Source organism: Bacillus rossius, chromosome 1 (assembly GCF_032445375.1).
Source record: "Bacillus rossius redtenbacheri isolate Brsri chromosome 1, Brsri_v3, whole genome shotgun sequence".
Taxonomy (NCBI): domain Eukaryota; kingdom Metazoa; phylum Arthropoda; class Insecta; order Phasmatodea; family Bacillidae; genus Bacillus; species Bacillus rossius.
The window spans coordinates 335,014,289-335,034,401 of record NC_086330.1 but is presented as its reverse complement, the minus strand read 5'-3'; the positions used below and the strand labels follow the sequence as shown (position 1 = coordinate 335,034,401).

General features: G+C 39.6%; 2 protein-coding genes across 4 annotated transcripts in view; one reads left to right on the top strand and one right to left on the bottom strand.

Annotated features, from left to right (window-relative positions):
* The window catches only part of LOC134528081 (uncharacterized), a 36,596-nt gene extending 22,364 nt beyond the window's left edge, over positions 1-14,232 (top strand). The window contains exons 2-3 of the mRNA XM_063361331.1: positions 8,184-8,381; positions 9,033-14,232. Coding sequence (XP_063217401.1) covers positions 8,184-8,381; positions 9,033-9,286 — 452 coding nt within the window. The 3' untranslated portion in view covers positions 9,287-14,232. The remainder of the gene's footprint in view (positions 1-8,183; positions 8,382-9,032) is intronic.
* A 2,109-nt stretch (positions 14,233-16,341) lies between these two features.
* Positions 16,342-20,113, bottom strand: part of LOC134528080 (sodium/potassium-transporting ATPase subunit alpha-like) — a 96,101-nt gene continuing 92,329 nt past the window's right edge. For all 3 annotated transcript variants that reach the window (XM_063361328.1, XM_063361329.1, XM_063361330.1), the window contains 3 exons: positions 19,164-19,294; positions 18,084-18,185; positions 16,342-16,697 (listed from right to left, as the gene is read on the bottom strand). In XM_063361328.1, coding sequence (XP_063217398.1) covers positions 16,577-16,697; positions 18,084-18,185; positions 19,164-19,294 — 354 coding nt within the window. In that variant the 3' untranslated portion in view covers positions 16,342-16,576. The remainder of the gene's footprint in view (positions 16,698-18,083; positions 18,186-19,163; positions 19,295-20,113) is intronic.

Below are 20,113 nucleotides of genomic sequence, written 5' to 3'. Positions count from 1 at the left end.
TGTCATTCAAACTATTTTTAATTCAATAATAACAAAATTATCTTTATAATGATACCAAATCAACTGCTTTGTTTTGCTAAAAAGGGATAAATACTTTGGAGTTCGTATTGTATGAATTATATGATTGATTTTGCAAGCGTTTTTATCATCAAATTATTTCTTCGCTAAATAAAAAAGATAGTAACTTGAGTATGGTTTCTGCATTTTAAAATTTAACATGTTTAAAGTATGTCTCAAAAGCAGCTCAGACTAAGGTTGGGTTTATAATCTTCGCTGGCCACGTCAGCACTATTACATGGTAACTGGGTGAAGCAGTTTGCTCGCCAGCTCGTGTCAGCTAGACGCCCAAACCGTTGGCTCAAGTGTAGTGTTTGCATTGTGAAAGCAGTTTTATATGACTGTGTGTTATGGAAGTGACCGTGTTTAACGATGGAGATTCTCATTCATACTTACTACACATAAGCTGACGTTATCAAGCACCATTTCCGCAATGTTTTGGGGGTGATAGTACGGTAATGTCGAGGTTAAAAAGTGACTTCAACCATAGTACAAGTAGGGAGATATATTAAGTACGATTCTTACAGTGGAAACTGAAACCATTTTTTTTTTCACTACATGTGATAATTTCTCGCAAAAAAAAATCAAGCGGGAGGTTCAAACCCAAAAGGTTGGCTTTATTATGATAATTCAACTACTTCGTGACTAATTACTTAGTAGAAGAGATTCAAACTGTGTAAAAAAATTGTTAATGGTTCATAATAAAAGAACGCTCCTATGAAATTGAGCCAGAGATGCAATATTTCTGGTATTCCACACCACAAAATTAGTGGCTACCAAATTAAAAATAATAATAATAATAATAATAATAATAATAATAATAATTGTTCGCTGGTTTGTTTGTCTGATAATTGCTGATGCAGTACTTTTCACAAGCAATGTAGCTACGTTGGTAGTATCTATACAATGAAAGCTACTATCTAAATCGGAATTTATATTAATCATCTGCTATTCATTACAAAACGCTGCATTTTACGATTTGTGTACTAATAAGCGTGTGTGCATTGGTTAGTAAATTTTTTTCATTGTATTATGTCTTATCACAAGTCTGTATCCTACCTATCTTGGTGTTTCTTATAATGTTGCAACATTCCGAAAGAATATGTTTATATCAAATTAAAAGTTTATATTTTCTTGCGGCATCCAAAACTTATTTTTGGAATTGCAACCTGCTAAGGGAACAAAAATATGTCTCAGCCTGGGCAATTAGACTGGAACTATGTCGCAGCATGCCGTCTCCTGACAGTTCCTACCTCCATGGGAGGAACCTCGGATGCGAGTCGAACATGTCGCAGGGCAAAGCCGCGCCGGTTGCGAAGGGGGGAGGGGGGCGTTGCTATGGGAGGAGCCCAGAGTGACGTAACACTCCCGGAAGTGACAGAAGGGGTGAAAGGGTGCTTGACGAACTGTGCCATCACGCGAACCTGTTCGAATCAATCAAACGGAGAGCATTCGTTGAAGCTGTAACTTGAGCTTGAAACGTAAGTTAACGCTTACAGTTAAACGTTCCGAATCACGAGATAAATCAAACAATAGACCAGCATTTTCAGTAAACAAATGTAAAAATTCATAATTGCGAGTTATTTAAATTTTTCCCACGGCGAACACAGACATTTATTTACTTCATCACGCGTGTTCAATTGCTTGTAAGATAAACTTATGTACACAAAAAAAATCACCAAAAGTGACTATACTCAACATTTTGCTAAATAACTTGGCCTTAAAAATGCACTTTTTTCGTATGGAAGTTCGACATAAATGTTTACCATTTAACAAAAAAAAATATGATTACCTGTAATTAATTTAATGTCCTACATTTTAAATGTTCTTACTGGTTTTAGCGATAGTAAAATACGTGTAACGTACGCTTTAGATATTATAATTTTTCTTAAGTGATATTCTAACGCAGATCCGAAAATATAAAGTTTAGTGGTTCTTCCAATAAAAACGTATTTCTGACGTTCTTCGCAATCACAAGAGCCCCATTATTTTAGTCAAGCTTTGGCCGAAACAATTGGATTCAAGAAACCTGTTACGCAATAGGAAAAGTGAACTTGTAGACTCTCGAAAACATAAAACTAGGCCAACGGTGGCACCGACCTGCAATTATGGCGGTTACGCCACGCAACTAGCCCAGGGACGTAACGGTCCCCGTAAGATAACGTATCTGGAAGTTATTCAAATTCTCTCCGCCCCGACTGCCGGACAGCTCAGTTCGCGAGAGCGCTTAGATTGTTTACACAGTAAATAATTTTTGTAAATGGAACAGAAATATTAATGTTATATTACAAATAGTTTATATTTATTTACATGAAAACAACTGTATCACTACAAATAAGTGTTCGCAGTAATACTGGGTTCGGATTCTTACCCGAACATTTTTATGCTTTGTGTTGTACCAGTACTTCCAATAGTTAAAGTTAATTGCAGACCTTTCCCTGAATAGCGTTCAAGTATTAACTACGCACATTAAAAAGTATAATATAACACAATAAAGTCCAATTATTGAATATTCGATCATATTTTCTATGGTTTAAAATATTTAAATGCTTGAATGAAACATCAATTAAAATTTAAAATTATGCGCCAATTTTCGTAAGTAATACTCAATATCATCTCGAAACAAGTACAGTTGCAACAAGAACAACTCGTATTTATGCAAAAATGATCATAGATGTGGGTTTTTCAAAGTTATAATATATTTCATGTAGAATTACAAACTATTTCTTGGCAACTGGTTTCCAAAGGAATCTTTTTTGAAGTACTGTTTTTTTTTTCCTGTGCAGTATTCACCCTCACACTTGTACACAGACAAGTCGGTGTCGATGGTCCATTAGCTGCTGCCCCATTTTACCTTTCGGCCAGATTGCGTGTGTTTGAGTCATTTGAACTTAGTGAAGTTGTCATTGGTTTCTCGTCCTTCGGGGCGTATCAAAACTACCTATGTTCCAACGAGAACGCAGTTTAAGAGTAATGTGGTATGCAAGCGAATTTGGCAGGTATATGCTCGTAAATGGTACAGTGAAATAAATTTGAATATACAAAAGGAAAAGAAAACAAAATTTCATATTGTGCTTCATTCATTAGTTCTGCGTGTAGGTACGTTTTAATTTCACTAAAATAAACACGAAATATTTATAAGCGTGTCGCGTGCTTTAACCAACGTAAAGGAAACTAGGTTTTCATGTTATGTTTCGTTTTACCTGTAACTTTTTCGTTGTTTTACCGCCAGAATAGCGGTTTGGTATGAACATCAGGTCGCGTCCCGTTATTTACAGGAAGGCACGAATTCCAGGGTATACTAGTGATTTTTTTCATTACGTAACTGGGATACGGTATACGTACGCACTCTGCGTTCCTGAGATCTACATGAAGACATTTCCTCGCCTCGGCGCAGATATGTGGCGCGCAGTTTGTGTGTTAGGTTGCGAATCCAGCTTAGTTTGAAACATCTTCCTGGACATGCGTCGTTGCTGGTTTATACTGGTTGCCATACGAAAACCTCAAATCAAAACTGGAAAACAAAAAATTAGTTCGTCACAGGAAGCCTACTCTATTCGTCTGTGCTTGCATAGTTGCGTTTTCCAGAATATCTGTTTTTGTTTCATCGAAGGATTCGTCTTTTTTGTCTCTGTACTGTCCATGGTTGTTGTTTGTTCTGTAGTTACTGTTCTTGTTGCAACTGTCTCGTCGTTGTCAGCCAACTATGTTCGCCTGTGCTGTAATTATTATTTTTTTCCCTGGCTAAATTCCTTCCACGTAATTTTCTGGGCTGTTATAAAATTTAACATTTAACATTAATGTTAGCTTTTCCTTCGTGTGTTTATGTAATAATTTTTGCTGACCATTTTTGAAGTTTTCCGGTGACGTCCAGTATATGCCAGCAATGGTGTATGTCCTTAAATTTGTTTGAAATAAATCTTTGCTATTGCAAGAATCTTTCAAAGAAAGAGTCCGGCTTAAGTTAAGGCGGTGCTCAAGCTTCCACTTGGCCCTTAATGCAATAATTAAATCCCCCACCCTTCTGCTCAGAGTCGGATAACGGCTTAGTATCGAGCAGTGGTTCGTGGAAGGAAAGCACATAGACTAATAATTATTGATATAGAGTGAGGGCACTAAAACACTGGTGGATCCAACATTACACGCTTTATATGGCAATAGATATGTCAATGAACGATTTATTTGCCAGCTGGATAGTTGTTGAGCACTCATGGTGGAATCTCGATATCGCAACAGACACCGATGCGAAGGATGTTTGTAATGCGACAGTAAGGTAACAAACATATCTATAAAATATTTCCTGCCATTGCACAAGCAAAGTATGCATGTTTGTTGTAAACAACGTATTTGAGAAAAAAATTACTATTCAAAATTTAATGTTTGGGCTGAATAATAATTGTAAATGAATGTAAAAAAAGATTTGACACGCTGATTTGATAAACAGAACATCAATAATAAACATGTTTAAACATAATTGGAAAAGCAATAGGAAAATAAAAATTCTGACGCTCGTTTCAGTAACATCACGCCGCGACGCGATATGAGCGGGGAAAAATAACTTTCTAATCGGGAAGTCTGTTGCTTCCACGAATTTTGTTTAAACTGACGTCTCAGTTGTAGCGAAAGTAAAAATTGTGAGTCTGTCCAAGTACCATTAATAAACAAAAAACAAGTGTCATGTTTACATCGGCGGACTGCCTACAATACATAGCCCGAACAGTTTTGAAGTTTACCGGCGTAATATGTTAAGTTATGTTCGGACAGTGTAATAAATAATAGTTCTTTATTTCCCCCCCCCCCCCCCGATGTGGTAGGTTGGTTAGTTTAGGATAGCGTTATTTAAAATATCCTATGACCTTTAAACCAGTGGCGTAGCCAGGATTTGTGTATGGGGGGTGTTAAGAAGCATGCCCCCCCCCCCCCCCCCCCCGTATTAAAGCGGGGAGTCCGGGGGTCCTCCCCCGGGAAAATTTGGATTTTAAGGTGTAAAATAGTGCTATTTTAGCAGTTGTTTTCGATACTTAAATTTAAATATGGTAATGGTAAAAATTTGATTAATTTTAATATTAAATTTGTTTGAGTGATGTATAAGAAATTAATTAAAGATTTAGTGCTAGGGGGGGGGGGTTGAACCCCTAACCCCCCCCCCCTGGCTATGCGCCTGCTTTAAACATATAAATCCTTGCAGTATGGATTTTTTTTTTCCACGAACGATCGGCAAACTTCAGAGAACTTCGGAACTGTTCGGGCGTGGCTCTCATCCCTGCCTGTGAACCTTGGGCTCTCCCTTGCATCGGCTGGATCGGTCAGATGGTAAACCAGCGGGACAAGAATCGGTTCTACGTCCGACGTTACTCTGTGCGTTTCCCACGCGCCGGGAAGAGGGGGGACCCGGCAAGAGTGCTCGGGCGCCGGACGCTATCGATCGCCGCGCCACTGGACGCGTCTCGCGGGCGCCTATCTCGGCGTCCTTCCCGCGACCCCCTCGCGCCGCGGCGTCCACGCGGGAGGATGCGTGGCGTCGACCCACATTTGAGGCGGCTACCCCCTTCCCCCTCAGCAGCATCCGCGTCCACAGCACACACATACATACATCCATTAGAAAGCCAGCAACAGTGGAAAAGACGCATTTCTAATGGATTTATAGTATCCGAATACTTTTATTGCTAGCACCACCTGTTGACAATTTTTTCGTACTAATTCGCACGTAGCCATTTCGAGTCGTGATACCTACGAATATTCAGCAAAATGTGAATAACGACTAATTTAAAAAAAAATATTAGCGTACTGGTTGTAAATGATAACGATCAAAATAATAATTGTATTTAAAATACTTAAAATGAACGTTTAATACAGCTATAAGTTTAAAGTTAGCCTTTCTGTAATTTTTACTAACGTTTTCATTTGTCGCTATTTCAGTATTCACTTACGCTTATAACGTTTTTAACTAATCTTATGCAAAAAAAAAACTTAACTTATATTATGTACAAACAAAATAAAACACGATTCCGAAGCTAAAGGGTGTCGGGACGCGTTGGTGGATGCAAGTGTCGCATCTCTAGAAATTTCGATTTAGTGGACGGATGAATGGATACATCGGCATCCCTTGTGAGAATTCGGAAGCAACGCGAAGATGGCCGCGTCTAATGTGATGCACTTTTAGTGGACCCCTCAGGATCCACTAGGCTAGTATTGGGATACAGAAACAATGAGTCCGAACTTAACAGTCGGAACTGCCTTGTATGTGCAAGTACGGTGGACTGATCAGTCGGAACTGATGGTCTGACGAACTGATGGCTTCCCATCAAATCGAACTGTGGGTTAGAGTGTCCTCAGTCCAAACTGCCGTGTGTGGGAACAGCGTCTAGCTAGTCCAAAACTTCATTCCAAACAATCAGTCCATCGTGTCAGACATATTTATTTATACTCTTTGGTTTGCTTTTTCTAGCTAAAAGTGCAACTGCAATTGCAACATCCAAAGTTTCTCCCATATTCTACGACGAAACGATACACCCAACAGCAACAGCAACCACAAGACTGATCGTGTGTGGTGAAGGCTTCAGTTCAGTCCAAACTGTCATTTCGGGCTGAGCAGTCCGAACTGGGAGCTGGACTGATCGTGGGCGGGGACCTGTAAGGTCTGGGCTCCGCTTGTCATTTCTTCCCGCGGACTGTTTTAACGTCGCGGCGCTGCGATCGTGTGTCCTCTCGGCCACTAGTGCGCGGGTAGAAGTTTTTGGGTCGAAAAGGGCATCAGTTTGGTTGATTTAATAAACGTGAGTCAACAATTACAGCAAAATGAACAAAGTTACGATTGTCAACTGGTTTAATTTCCAGGCGGCGAACTTCTATGCAGAGCGGTTACATAAACTTTTAGAGCGTTGCGAAAAATGCTTGGAATTGAATGGCGACTATGTGAAAATGTGATGTAGATATGTAGTAATCTAAAACTTTCAATAAAACCTTTTTTTCGCGAGTTTATTTCTTTTAATTAACAAACGGTACTTACTTTCCGGACACGCCTCGTACTAAATTACAATATATTTGTTGTAGTAGTGCAAACTATTTATTGGCAACTGGTTTCCAAAGGAATGTTGTGTAAAAGTACAGAAATTTATTTATTTTTTTAAGTGAAACTTCTTTAGCTGCGTTGAGCGATTTTTGGTAAAGGAAAATACTTATGGGTTCGCGTCACCGACATGTTGTGGTAGCAGTAAGTGAAGTTAAATTTACCACTGTGAAAAGGTTAATTTGTGTATACTGTCCATTGCCCAGAGTAGACTACACATTATTTAGGTCTGACATTACTGACAAGTCATAGCTATGTTATCAATTTTTACGTAATTTTGACATCATACTGATATTTACAGAAATCAAGAAAATCGGCTGAGAAAATCGGTATGAAATCTTCTGAAGCCCTCGCCCGATAAAATAGAAATCAATAATTTCAATTTTCTTAGTTTAAAAGTATTTTTTTTTTTACAATAATGTTCCAAAAAGTAAAACAAGAAAATTTCAAAATAAAAGATATATTTTATTGACAATAAGATAAAGAGTCCAACTTTTATATAATTGCCAACATGCGAACATAATAATTTTTACATGTGTTCGTGACCTTTTTTATCCCTTATCCCTTGAATTTTCGACACAGTGCATTGTCATTTGTAGCGACGTGCAGTGGCGTAGCTGAAGTGACTGACGCCCCTGGCCAGACTTGAAAATGGCGTCCCCTCTTGGATTAAAACAGAGAGGGGGGGGGGGGGGGAGCGTTCAGAAACGGGAAGCCTACAATTCACGTAGTTTCGGTTCCCTACCACGTTCGTGCAACTTCGGATTTCTCTCAAAAATTGAAATTAAATTAATCCAAGGGTTAGGTTAGGTCAGGTCAGTCACAACATGCTTGTTTTCATTGGAAACTTCTGATTTAGCGGCTGAAGTGGCGTTAGTACCGAAACGCAAAACTTCGGAAATCTTCGGAAATTCTTGCAGGGAACCGAAACTACGTGAGTTGTAGGCTTCCCTTCAGAAACGGCGAAACCGTCGCGGCAGCGCCCCCCCCCCCCCCCCCTCCCTCCCTGCCACTGGCGACGCGGTTTGCGACCGGCTGGGACGCGTGTATGTCGCAGGCGAGGGTCTGCGGTGCTACACGTCGTCGTGCCTGAAGGACCAGGGCCATCAGGAGTCCCTGCGGTGCCCCGAGCGCGACCCGGGCATCTCCCTCGAGGAGTGCACGCCGGACTCCTTCTCCCGGCGCTGGAGCGACGTGCAGAGACAGGCGCTCCACAACACCACGCACATGAAGTGCGTCACGCTCACAGGCACGGGTGAGTGGCGCTGACGTGTCGCACGAGGGGCCGGGGGAAAATAATATATATACTGTATAGAAGTCGCCAGCCCAGGTTAAAATTTCTAATACGGTTTTGAGGTAGTTGGTTAATTCACCGCCGCAATCGCCATCATCTCTAGGGCATCGACTTGTGGTGGTCACTAGCGGACAAGTGTCGATCTCTTCAAACACCCCTTCCCCCTCCCGTTTAACGACCTTGAGCTGCAGTGAATGATGGGTGGGGGGTACGGGGAATGACAGCGGGCGACAGTGCTGCGCTCTAACGTGTAAATAACAACTAAGACTATACAGGGCGTTACGGCAGCGCACTGCAGCGGTGAAGTTCCCAAGCTGCTCATCATACGCTCCTGAAAAACGTAGAGTAAATCCTATCCACTCGCGACTTCTATACAGTATATATATATTCAAAGATACTACGCTACGTACCTATTCTCTCTCTCTCTCTCTCTCTCTCTCTCCCCCCCCCCCCCCCCCCAAGGGTATGATGCGTTGGAGTGGCGTTGCCGCTGACGCACTTTCCTGCTCTACCGGTTTCCCCAACCACGTACCTAACTATTCCCCTCACGCGTTCGTAATTTTCGTAACGCCGGAAAGTAGTTTCAGTGTGTGTGTGACGTGGTGGTCGCAGGCAAGCTGCCCGGCGTGCCGGCGGGAGTGGACGTGGTGCGCATGTGCGCGCCGCACGCGCAGGACATGTGCGACACGCTCAGCGTGCTCGTGTCCACGCGCATCGCGCGCTCCGAGGTGACGGACCTCACGCTGCGGCTGGACTGCAGCGAGTGCGACGAGGACGGCTGCAACTCTGGACCGGGCGGCGCGGGGGCTCCGCTCGCGGTGGCGGCCGCCGCCGCGTTCGCCGCGCTGCGCTGGTGGGGCCTCTGAGCCTCTGAACCTCTCTCGACTGTTCTGTAGCTTCCATGCTCGTCCAGGATGATTGCCGGTGTTTACAACTGTTATTGGCCCTTAGCCGCTAGGCACTAATACCTTCCCGATCAAACAAGAGGGAGTGATCCCTAATGCTCGTCGCCCACCACGGCGCACCACGCAGCGCCGCGCAGCCCTGTCCGCCGCGGAATTGTTCCGGCGCCGGAACTCTCGGGTAGAATTCGGAGCGGAATATTTCTGCGCGGCGCGGCGGCTTGCCACAGTGTGCGGTGGCAGACGGAGGAAAAATTTGGGCTGACACCACCTTCGGGTCGTCTCTCGGGGCGTGCGCATCTCTCTCGCGGGCTGTTGGCTGGGAGTTCCCTGCGCCCTATTGGGTAACCAAAGGCTGGCAGTGCGTGTTGGTTTTGTGTGCGTGCTGGGGGCGGCCTAGCAGTGCCAACTGCTACCGACCGCGTCCCGCGGGTGGCGGATACGGGAGCCCAGCCCGAGAGTTGCAATCTCGCTGGGGTGGCTGTGAATAACCAATAGCAGTCCGCGGACCAATGGCCGGCCTGTGGAGTCGTTATTACGGCTATCGGTGTGAAAGGTAGCCTGAATGCAGCTCGGCGCGTGGCAGGAAGCAGCTTCGTCGGCGAAGGCACCGCAGGGGAGCTCGAGGTGCTGAAAAAATGCGAAGTGTAGACGAACTGCGGGCTGGAACTTGCGGAGCTGTGGACTGCCGCGCGCGCAACGGAACTGAACAGCATCGGAATTCTGAAGGAAGAGATGGCGGCCTTCAAGTTGGGGCCCTGTTGGAGCCAGTGGTAGCCTGGGCGGCGCGACCTTCAACCGACCCGGGAATTTGGGGGGCAAGAGGGTCCGACTCGCAAGATACTTCATTCGCCTGAACGACTTACCCCCACCCTGGCTTGAAAGGTCGTTGGCTGTTGACTGGAAGAAGGAAGATGAAGATGGTGCAATGTCAGGCTGCCTTTCGCTCCGAGAGCCAGCAGTTCGAGCCGGTTTACTGGCTCGTCTGCCCACTTCTGTTTTAACTGTGGCTGCCTGGGCAGCTGTGGCTGGGCTGACGAGTGAAGTCGCCCGCCCCTGGGGGCGCTTGCGCCCCTGGTTAATAATAACCCAGGAGTTCCCAACCTTTAAATGCGGGCCGCAAGGCCCAAGCACCCAACTCCAGCATGGTTGATTTTTCAGCCCCTCCAACTCTTCTTACCTGGACCCTTCTTCCTCTTGTCCAGTAGTTACCTGCTTGCTTAATGCATGTTAATTGATCCCCGCATGAACCGGCCCAGGGTTTTCCCTGTGTCTATGCAGGTTTTACCTGGGTCACATTAGCTAGCTTTTAAGCTAGGCGACCAATGGGGCGTCAGTCATGGCGCCAATTGCAGCCATGGCTGGCCAGTAAACCCCAATAGCACACGATGCACGCGCCCTTGTCCTGCATGGTTAAAAACCCGCATGGTAGAGTGTATAGGCTTCGGCCTGAGACACACTTAGGTCCTCCCCTAACCTGGACCCTCCCCTACACACTTAGAATTAACTTAGGCTAGGAAAAAAAAAAAAAAAATTTTGTTTATGAGATCTGCGCACATGACCGTATACTTATCTAGAGTAAAAAGATTAGTTCAGGTAAAGTTTGAGAATTTATTACTTTATTTAATATATTTGATGTGTCTTTATTAATGGGATTACCCTTTGTTTGTTTAAAACAAAACCAGTCACGCGATACACCTGCACACTAGGTCAACTTTGAAGGAACTGAGCGTTCGGAATCATAAAACGGCGTCTGTAGCGTGCGACCCCCCCCCCCCCCCCCCCCCCCCACGAGCGGAACCTTCGGAAACTTCCGCAGGGCTGCATGGCGCGGCGCGCTGTAGTGGGCGATGAGCTTAACAGTCCTGTTTAAATTATGCTCTGGAATGTATAAATGAACTGGAGATTTCTCCCACCCAACCCTGATAAAGGGCGCATATGTGGGAGGGGAACGAAAGAATGCAGGACGTAGGTCGGAACAACCTGTTATTCGGAGGAAGTGGTCGGCAACGCACCCGGGGCTCTGGGTTCGAATCCCAAATTTTTCTGATTTCTTGGCGCTTACCCGTTCACCAACAAAAAAAAATTTAAAGATGAGAAGGTTGGCTCTCTGGTGACTGTCGGTCTTGCTAGTGTGCCACTTATCTTATATATATATATATATAAATAAATATATATATATATATACGATAATACAGGTTTCGATTTCCGGCGATGCCAAGCCCGGGTGAACGTGGCGGACGTTGCCGTGGTCTGTGGGTTTTCTCGGAGTACTCCCATTTCACCCCCACAAATTCATTCCCTCGCTGTTCCACACCCTGCCTCACCTCACGCGTTCTTCTGGCTGGCCGGAGGGACAGGTCTGCCCCTCGGGTAGGGCAGCTGTGTGTGTCAGCCCCTTTCTTTTCACGTAGATGCTGCATTAGGCGAGAAATTACATGTCGATTTCCATTATCATTTTAAAGGAAGTAATTAATTGATATACACATGTAGCATCTTATAATCTTCTGAAAATTTCACTTTTTTTAGCTTAGCTTAGTGCACTTCGACATGGGTGTCGTTTTACCTAATGTGTTCAAGGGCGTATGCAAGGGGGGGGGGGGGGATGGGAGGATATATTTCCCCTCCCCCAAAATCCTAAAAAAAAAAAAAACCTCACTCTCACCAACAAACGGAAAGAATCTGAAAGCTAACATTGGAGACAATGTGGTTCTATAACCCCTCCCCCTCCCCTACTTTCCAAAATGAAATTATGAAATGCCCTTACGATATTCGATCATTCAATATCCTGCCACGTTTTCTGAAACGTGTCCTCAGTGTTGCATTAAAGTTGCTGCAGCGACCTTCTTGTTAAGGTGCTGGATGATTGTTATGTTCTAAGCGCACGCGATGATTTTAACACATCCACGCACAAGAGAATAAAGTTTTCGTTTGACCTTGTGCAACCGTGAGGCTTAAAACATTGCACGTGTGGAGTGGGAGTGGTTACTGCGAGACCACCTGTTCACTCCACGTGGCGGGATGTGAACCATTCCACAGAAGGCTCAGTTTGTGTTGTGAACAAACAATTTCTGGTCGGCTACGTCTAAAAATTTTAACCTCCCTGAACATTTTACGACACCACACGTGTAAATTAATGAACCACGTCTTCAACAATAACAGTGTAGAATCCCGGTAATCATCCACGATAATCCTACATTCAAGATATTGTTTTGAATTTTTTCTGAAATTTTTTTTCCACATGTAAAATTGAGTATTTATTAATAGTATCATTGGAACGTTCTTTAAATTCTTCATACAAAGGAGAATTTTGATTTAATACAATTTTTTCGAACAGCAATGGCGTATGTCCAAAAAAAAATGTATTCAATCATTATTATTGGACTTAGTAGTTAGAGTGATTTTATTTATACATCATCAACCAACTTTGCACATTATTTTCCTATTTTCAGTTAACTATAAAATAACTACATTCAAATGAAAACTTGAAAGTTTAGGCCATAGTAAATTTTCTAAACAGAACCATGTAAAATACGGGTGTGGTAAAAGAATTTAAATTTTTCTTTCAATATACAGAAAACAACTAGCACTATGTTACATGCCCGATCATGGTTTTATTTTGTATGTTTCGCGCTGAAACCATCTCAACCTAGAACCCTATAAAACACTCTTAATTATATTAATAAAGTCTATTTTCACTAGGGAATATTGTCTTCGCGTAGCTTGGTGGAAAAACATTAAAATTTATACAAGTTCATCTCTTCCATTACAAACAGCATGCTACGTAGAGTAGTCTAGGGATTCTTGCAAGTGGGTCAGTACTATTATAGTTTTATTTTATTTGGTATAAGTACCAACGTGATATTGAATTTTACTGCTGGTTATTTATTGTCTTTTCAAATGAACTATAGCATATTTTAAGATGAAGCAGTGCTGTCGCAAGGGATTGATGAGTCTACTGCAGATCACAACTGTCTGTCCTTAAGATGGAAAAGTCGTAGGGTGGATAACATTTTGTGAATTACAGTCAAACTTATTTTTAACATTTTAACCCTTTTCAAGGGACCAAGGAAATTGTTATGTTATCAATTGCAGGAAAAGTGTTAAACAAATGGGAAAAATTTAATTGGATAACGGTATTTATTTGATGAGACCACACAGAACTAAAGTGAAAAACAAGATATTTTTAAATTAAAATGAGTAAACAAAGAATTTTACTGTATTAGCAACTATAATAGCTACGTACACTAGAAGCACATTTCCAAAATGGTTTTAAAATCTTTAGCATAGCATGTTATTCAGTGTGCTTCAAGTAAGTTTACCATGATGGAATGTCTAAGTTATAACATAAGTATCCTCAAGAGTCATTCAACAGCAAAATATTATAGCAATCAAAATTAAACTGTTATCTTACAACTTTCTATTTGTCTCATTCTCAAACGCTGCCATCACCTTCAGAACATCAGGTTATAAAGACATTCTCAACACAGCATGAAGCTCAGCATGAAACAAATCCATGCATCCTTGCGAAGCACGAGAGACTTGCGTTATTACTGTCAAGTGCCGGCTAACTTACGTTAAAACTAAAGTTGGACGCACATGAAAATTTTTAAAAGCCTAGCGTTAATGCTAGACACAGTGTTCAACTGGTTTGTGTGCAGATGACTGTTGAGTTTTATAATAGGAGATTCTATCTTTGTCATTGTTGTTGTTGTTGTTATTGTTGGCAGTGCTTACGTCAACTTGTAAGTAAATAAATAATTATGTTTAAAAAAAATTTTTTTTGTGTTATACCTGCTGCTTTAACTTACCATACTTACAAAGTGTTATTTCACATTACACTAGTAAAATATTTTTCACTTTTAAAAAAATGTACTTGATCTATTTATGTCGTTTGTTGCCAGATGTAATATTATAAAAATGTACATATTAATATCTCTAAAACATTTTATTTTGTAAAGTATAATTAGGCATTAGAATTTTCAAAATACCTTTTCCTGTCGTATTTCGTAAAGAGTATATCTGATATTAATTTTTTTTATTTCTAAGGAGTCATGATTGAAAGACACCATCTTTGGTTTCAATCGTTTTAACCAACAATTTTTCATACCTAACATTTAACTTTTTTTTTTTTGTTCTTTTGAGCCTTGCACATAATTTTATTGAATGCCTTGTTATTAATAGTAACTGACTGTTATAAATAAGTTCGCCTCTGAAATAATAATTGGTGTCAAGCAATTAAAATTTTGTCAAAATTACTACTACTGTGAAAGTACTATCAATAGGTACTAATTTATGGTCTTAAAAATCAACTAGTAAAAGTTAAAAAAATATTTTAAAAAATTTATTATTAAAGATAATATACCTAGTATGATTTTGAATGTTAACAATCCAGGTAGTATCAATCTGGCAACAGTGGTCGCCATTTACTCTCTGTATTGCAAACCAAGTGTCAGGAAGATTATATTTATGGAAAATTCCCGCACTTCCTCCAACCTAATGGTCCAAACCCTGCCATTTACCTTTGTTCTCCCGGAAGTTCATCTGCGGCCGTTCCACTTTCCTTTCTGACGACTGGCATCCAATGATATTCCTTCAACCACTATGATTCACCTTCATTCCAACAGCCTTTCTACGTTGCACGCCATGCTCCGCATGTCCACGACCCAGGACACAAGTGCCACGCATTTAGCATTAGAATGCCTGCGTAAAGTAAACTGTGCATAGGCACTGATGTTCCCATGTTTCACGAGATGAAACAACACTTGCCACATTCACCTGCAGGAGCATTCTAGGGGCATGCGAGTATGCAGAAAATATTATTTATTCTTGAATGATTTAACATTCCATATTCATGAATAATATTGACATTTAAAATCAAATTGTTTCTTAATTTATTGGTTAACAATAGATACACTAAGTAAGACTCATTAAAAAATTTAATGTAAAAAATTTAACAAAAATGAAGCCAATAGATTTATTTAAAAAAATGTATTTATGGTCTGCAGCATTATATTTACATAATTTTATATGTAAAAAAATAAACTGTGATTATAATTTAAAATCATTAAATATACTCTATGCACTGGCCTATAATCAGTTGGATCAACAAACCAATTTTCAAAATTAAAATTTCACTGGTTTAAACAAATGCTTTGCCAGTTGTTATTTTATTTTATATCACTATTATGGTTCTATTATTAATCCTTTGTTTTTCATTTTGATGTATTTTATATAATTTTTTTTGTTATATTGTGAATTGTGGAAAAATAAAAGGTTTCTCTGAATGTTAAAATTTTATTTGAAAATATTTATGTTGCAGACTGGTTTTAATCAATTTGGTATCTGCAAAACCATTATTGAGGCAATTCTGAAATTGTAACAAAGATATTACAATTATGTAAAAAGTATTATTTTCAGACTAATATCTTTTTGCAATTTCAAAATTTCAAAAGTTTAAATCAAGAAAAGTAGTTCACGTGGGAGAATCGCAATTAGGAATACTTTTTCTTTTAAATATTTTAAGACTTCCTACAGTAAAAATATTAATTTTTCTCTTCACTGCTGTTATGTTTTTGTGTGTGTTAATGACTGCGTGTTCTGCACTGTAAATTTAATTTTGTAAATGGAATAGAAATTTTCATATAAAATTATTGATATTATTTGTAAATTTATACATTTACTTGAAAACAACTGTATCACTACAAAATAGTGTTCTCAGTAATACTGGGCTCGGATTCTTACTTGGGCATTTATGACATGTGTTGTACCAATACCTCCAATAGTTAAAATTACTAAATATAAATCATTTCCTGAATACCAGTACATATTATCTCGAAAAATGTACCTATTTCGCACATGCAAAAAATTAACCATAGCCATGTGTAGCACAAAGTTTTGATGGTCTTTCTTGTGATATTACAAACAATCTCTTGGCGGCTGGTTTCAAAAGGAATACTTTTTTAAAAGTACAGAAAAATGTTCTTCTAAGTGAGTCACTCATAAAATGCTTGTGCCAATTCTGCAGTAAAAATTTATATTACAAAAATATCTTTACACTTTGCTCACAAACCCTCTGCTCACAAACACAAAATTGCTTTGCTGATGACAGTTCGTTCGCTTGCACAGTCCTGCCGCGCTGATTTAAGCACCCGCTGACACCACTGTGGAGCGACCACTTGGCTGCAGCAACGCCTTGCCGTTCCGCGGACGCCAGAGCTGCCGGGAAGAGCAATCCTGTTGCAGCGGACCTGCTCAGTAGTGCGTCTCGCGCTCCACCCAGCCGCCAGGGTACCTCCTGATGAAGTAGCGCCGCATCTCATCGTAGACGAACATGCACACCATGAAAGGAACAGCCGAAAACCACCAGTGAAATCTGCAAGGGAATTGACCACGTTTACAAGAATCAAGCGTTGTAAAATTTAGCTGCGATCAAAACACATTTGCACCCAGTACGTTTAAACTTGAGACAAACAATAATCATACAATTGATATTAAGCACAACTTCCCTCCACATCTTCATGATTTTAAATAATTTGTAATCTAAACACAAACCTTGTAAAATTGAGCTATTCTTTTTTTTATAAAATTGTGCATGAATTACTATCTTAAATATTTAATAAACAGCCTCCATTTATAGTTGTCTCATTTTCGAGACATGTATTGGATTCGCACAAATAGAATTCAGGGCTGAGCATAGCTCCAATTTCATAGCCAGGATTTAATTTGAGGTTTGTTCTACAACCTCATCCTATTGTAAAATTCCATTGGTGACAATTCACTTTTTTTTTTAATGAACTGGGGTGTATGAATTCAGGTCAATTTCATTACAACTCTTGCATTCTTTGAATGGTACTTGCAATGGAAAAGATTGATATTAGGTTTTCTTTTTGGACATAAGTACATAAGTACACCATTTCTGGTTTTACTGTATGTAATATGAAACCTCAATTAACAGGCAAAAAAATATGAATGTGCAAACACACAGTAATCAAGACATATTCAGTCTGTGCAAAATTTAAAAATATACGACAGCATAGAAAATTCTGTGGTAGGAATTAGGCAAACTGTGTGTTTGCACGTTCATATTTGTTGTCTGCTATTGAGGTTTCCTACAACATACAGTGTAACCAGAAATGGGGATTTGAAAAAATCTTAAAACAACACCTGCAATTAATCGTAGGTAGCTAGCAAAAATACGTTCAATGAATTTTCACAACCATTTTTTTTATGGTACATCAAATGTCAGAACCCCCGAAAAATCTGAACAAGAGCATCTCACTAGGTGCCGGATACCAGAATGTGCCAAAACTGAGGATTTCTGCATGAAACGTGGTGAAGGAAATACTGACTGAGTAAAGCCATCGAAAACCTACGTTCTTTTAGTGATTCTAATGATTGCAATGTGGAAGATTGATTTAAATAATTATTATGGACATAGACCACGGTCAGTTTGCTCTGTATGTCATGGAGAAAACCCGAAGAAAGATGAATACACAAGCCAAAATAAGCCATTGTTGAATGTTAACTGTAGGTGGACAGCAAACAGATGCCCGTGGAAGGACCGCACAGACGAATACAGTGGACCGACAACGATGAGACAGTTGCAACAAAACCAGAAAGTACAGACAAACAACAACCTTGGACGACAGCGACCGACAAAGGAACCTACGACATACAGTGCAACTTAGCAATGGCCTACGTGCAAAATAATCATTTAAATCGGAAACCTCTTTATGTGAATCATGTCGCGAACACTTACTTCACAGGGTACATCTTCAAGGCTTTATCCATGCCTGGAGTGTATGCAAGGAATGCTGCCAATGCCGTTTCAAAGACGAGGCTGAAGTTCATCATCCAGTTGCTAAACAAAAATGCTTTACTTTAATAAATACACGAGATTTAACACAATAAAACTTATGTTACCCTTGGTTGTACACATATAATAAATAGCATATATTGGGGTAGTGTACACCGTAGTAGGATATACGTTATTGTGTTGTCAAAATTTATTTTTTTTTCCTTTGTACCATTTTGGTACTGAGTTCCTTGCCCAAGTATGAGAAATTAAGGTGTTTCCCAAGTTTGTACAATTTTTTTCAATAATGCTGCATGTTTGTAAATATTTTCCAAATTAATGAAAACCAAATATAAAATATAATAAAGCAATTGAAATATTTTTAACTTACAGGTTGAGATACATTATTATATTTCTACTTACATGAATATTATATATTATTAATTTTATTTATTCCCTTTATTGGTGGTGAATATAAGGTGATAGTTTTTTTTACAAATTAAAATATTCTCTATCATTACATTACATGTAATGAAAAAAAAAGTATAACTAAAAGAGGGTTGATGTTAAGGAGGTAAGATGATATAAAACAAACTTGAATGCTAACAAGATGTTTAAAGATAAAAGCTAAACATATAACTAATTAATATATAACTAAAGAAAGGATAGGCAATACACCTGCTGGAATGTAATTAATGGTTAAAAGTATTTGGTTGCCAATATAGGTAATGTGAAATAGATATGTTGATAAAATAGTTTCAAGATCTAATCATTAAAAATATAAGAAAACAAATGTTTTCCCTCCACACACAATAAGTTCTGTATATCTTGGCTACATGTTGAGTAAAATAAAAATTTAAAAAAAAAAACTGAAAAAATGTTCTGCATTTCTGAATGGAACCTTCTCATTTAACTGTTTGAAAAACTTACATAGCAAACACTCACAGATTAAACAAATGTGAATCCAGATTCCTTTCAAACACTTTGTTTAAGTTAAATTTTTAATAGATTACTGCAGGCACATAATCTGCAAAGTTCGCTTACTCCATCCCGTGTTGGAAGATCGAGGCGCGAGATGTCTTGCAGATGATGAGGACCACCCATTGGACCACAACGATTGTGACGAAGAATGTCGTGTGACAAGTATACTCCAGAATCTTCCTGTCCTTGTAGGACTGTAACAGAACATGATCAACCTCTCATTTACAGGCAGCTAGAGCTCTGAGCAGATAATCTTTAACCACCCCCCCCCCCCCCCCCCCCCACACACACACACACACACACACATCACACAATGTTACAAATTCAAGATTATTTATTATCAGTTTAAAAAAAAAAGCCACTATGCAACTAAACACTAAAGTTATTCAAAGACTTTTGTGTTTTTTTATTTAAATGTAATAAATGGTTGTTGCAATTTTATATGACTTTTATAACTACCTTAAAAAAACATGAGTTTTTTTATACTGTATATTGTTAAAATAGTTTTAAATCTCATTCTAAATTATTTGTTTTAAGGCCCAATATTATTAAGCGCCTGTAATAGGTACTATAAACTAAAACTTCCGCTTGACTTATTTTTTTCATCCATAAATTATTTTGCCCTAATTTTTCGCACCTAAAAAACTGGCGTGCCCGGTTGCCGTGTTTGTAAATTGGGGCCTGAAGTCATCCGGTAGAGTCAACATTTTACGGTTTTATTTTTATGGTTACTGTTTTTAAAACCAGATTTTTTTATTTTACTTTTATATTAAAAAATAATATGTATTATTCAACAAATATACTGCAATAATATTTCCTAGAATTGATAATAATAAATTTTGATTGTAAGGCAACATATGTCCCATTTATAAGATTTAAAAAAAAGTTTTCAGCATGTATAGACAGATTTAAATGGAACAATAAAAATAAACTGGAAAGTGTGTGTGTGTGTGTGTGTGTGTGTGTGTGTGTGTGAACGGTCTTTGAAAAATGTAAGAACATTGATAGTTATT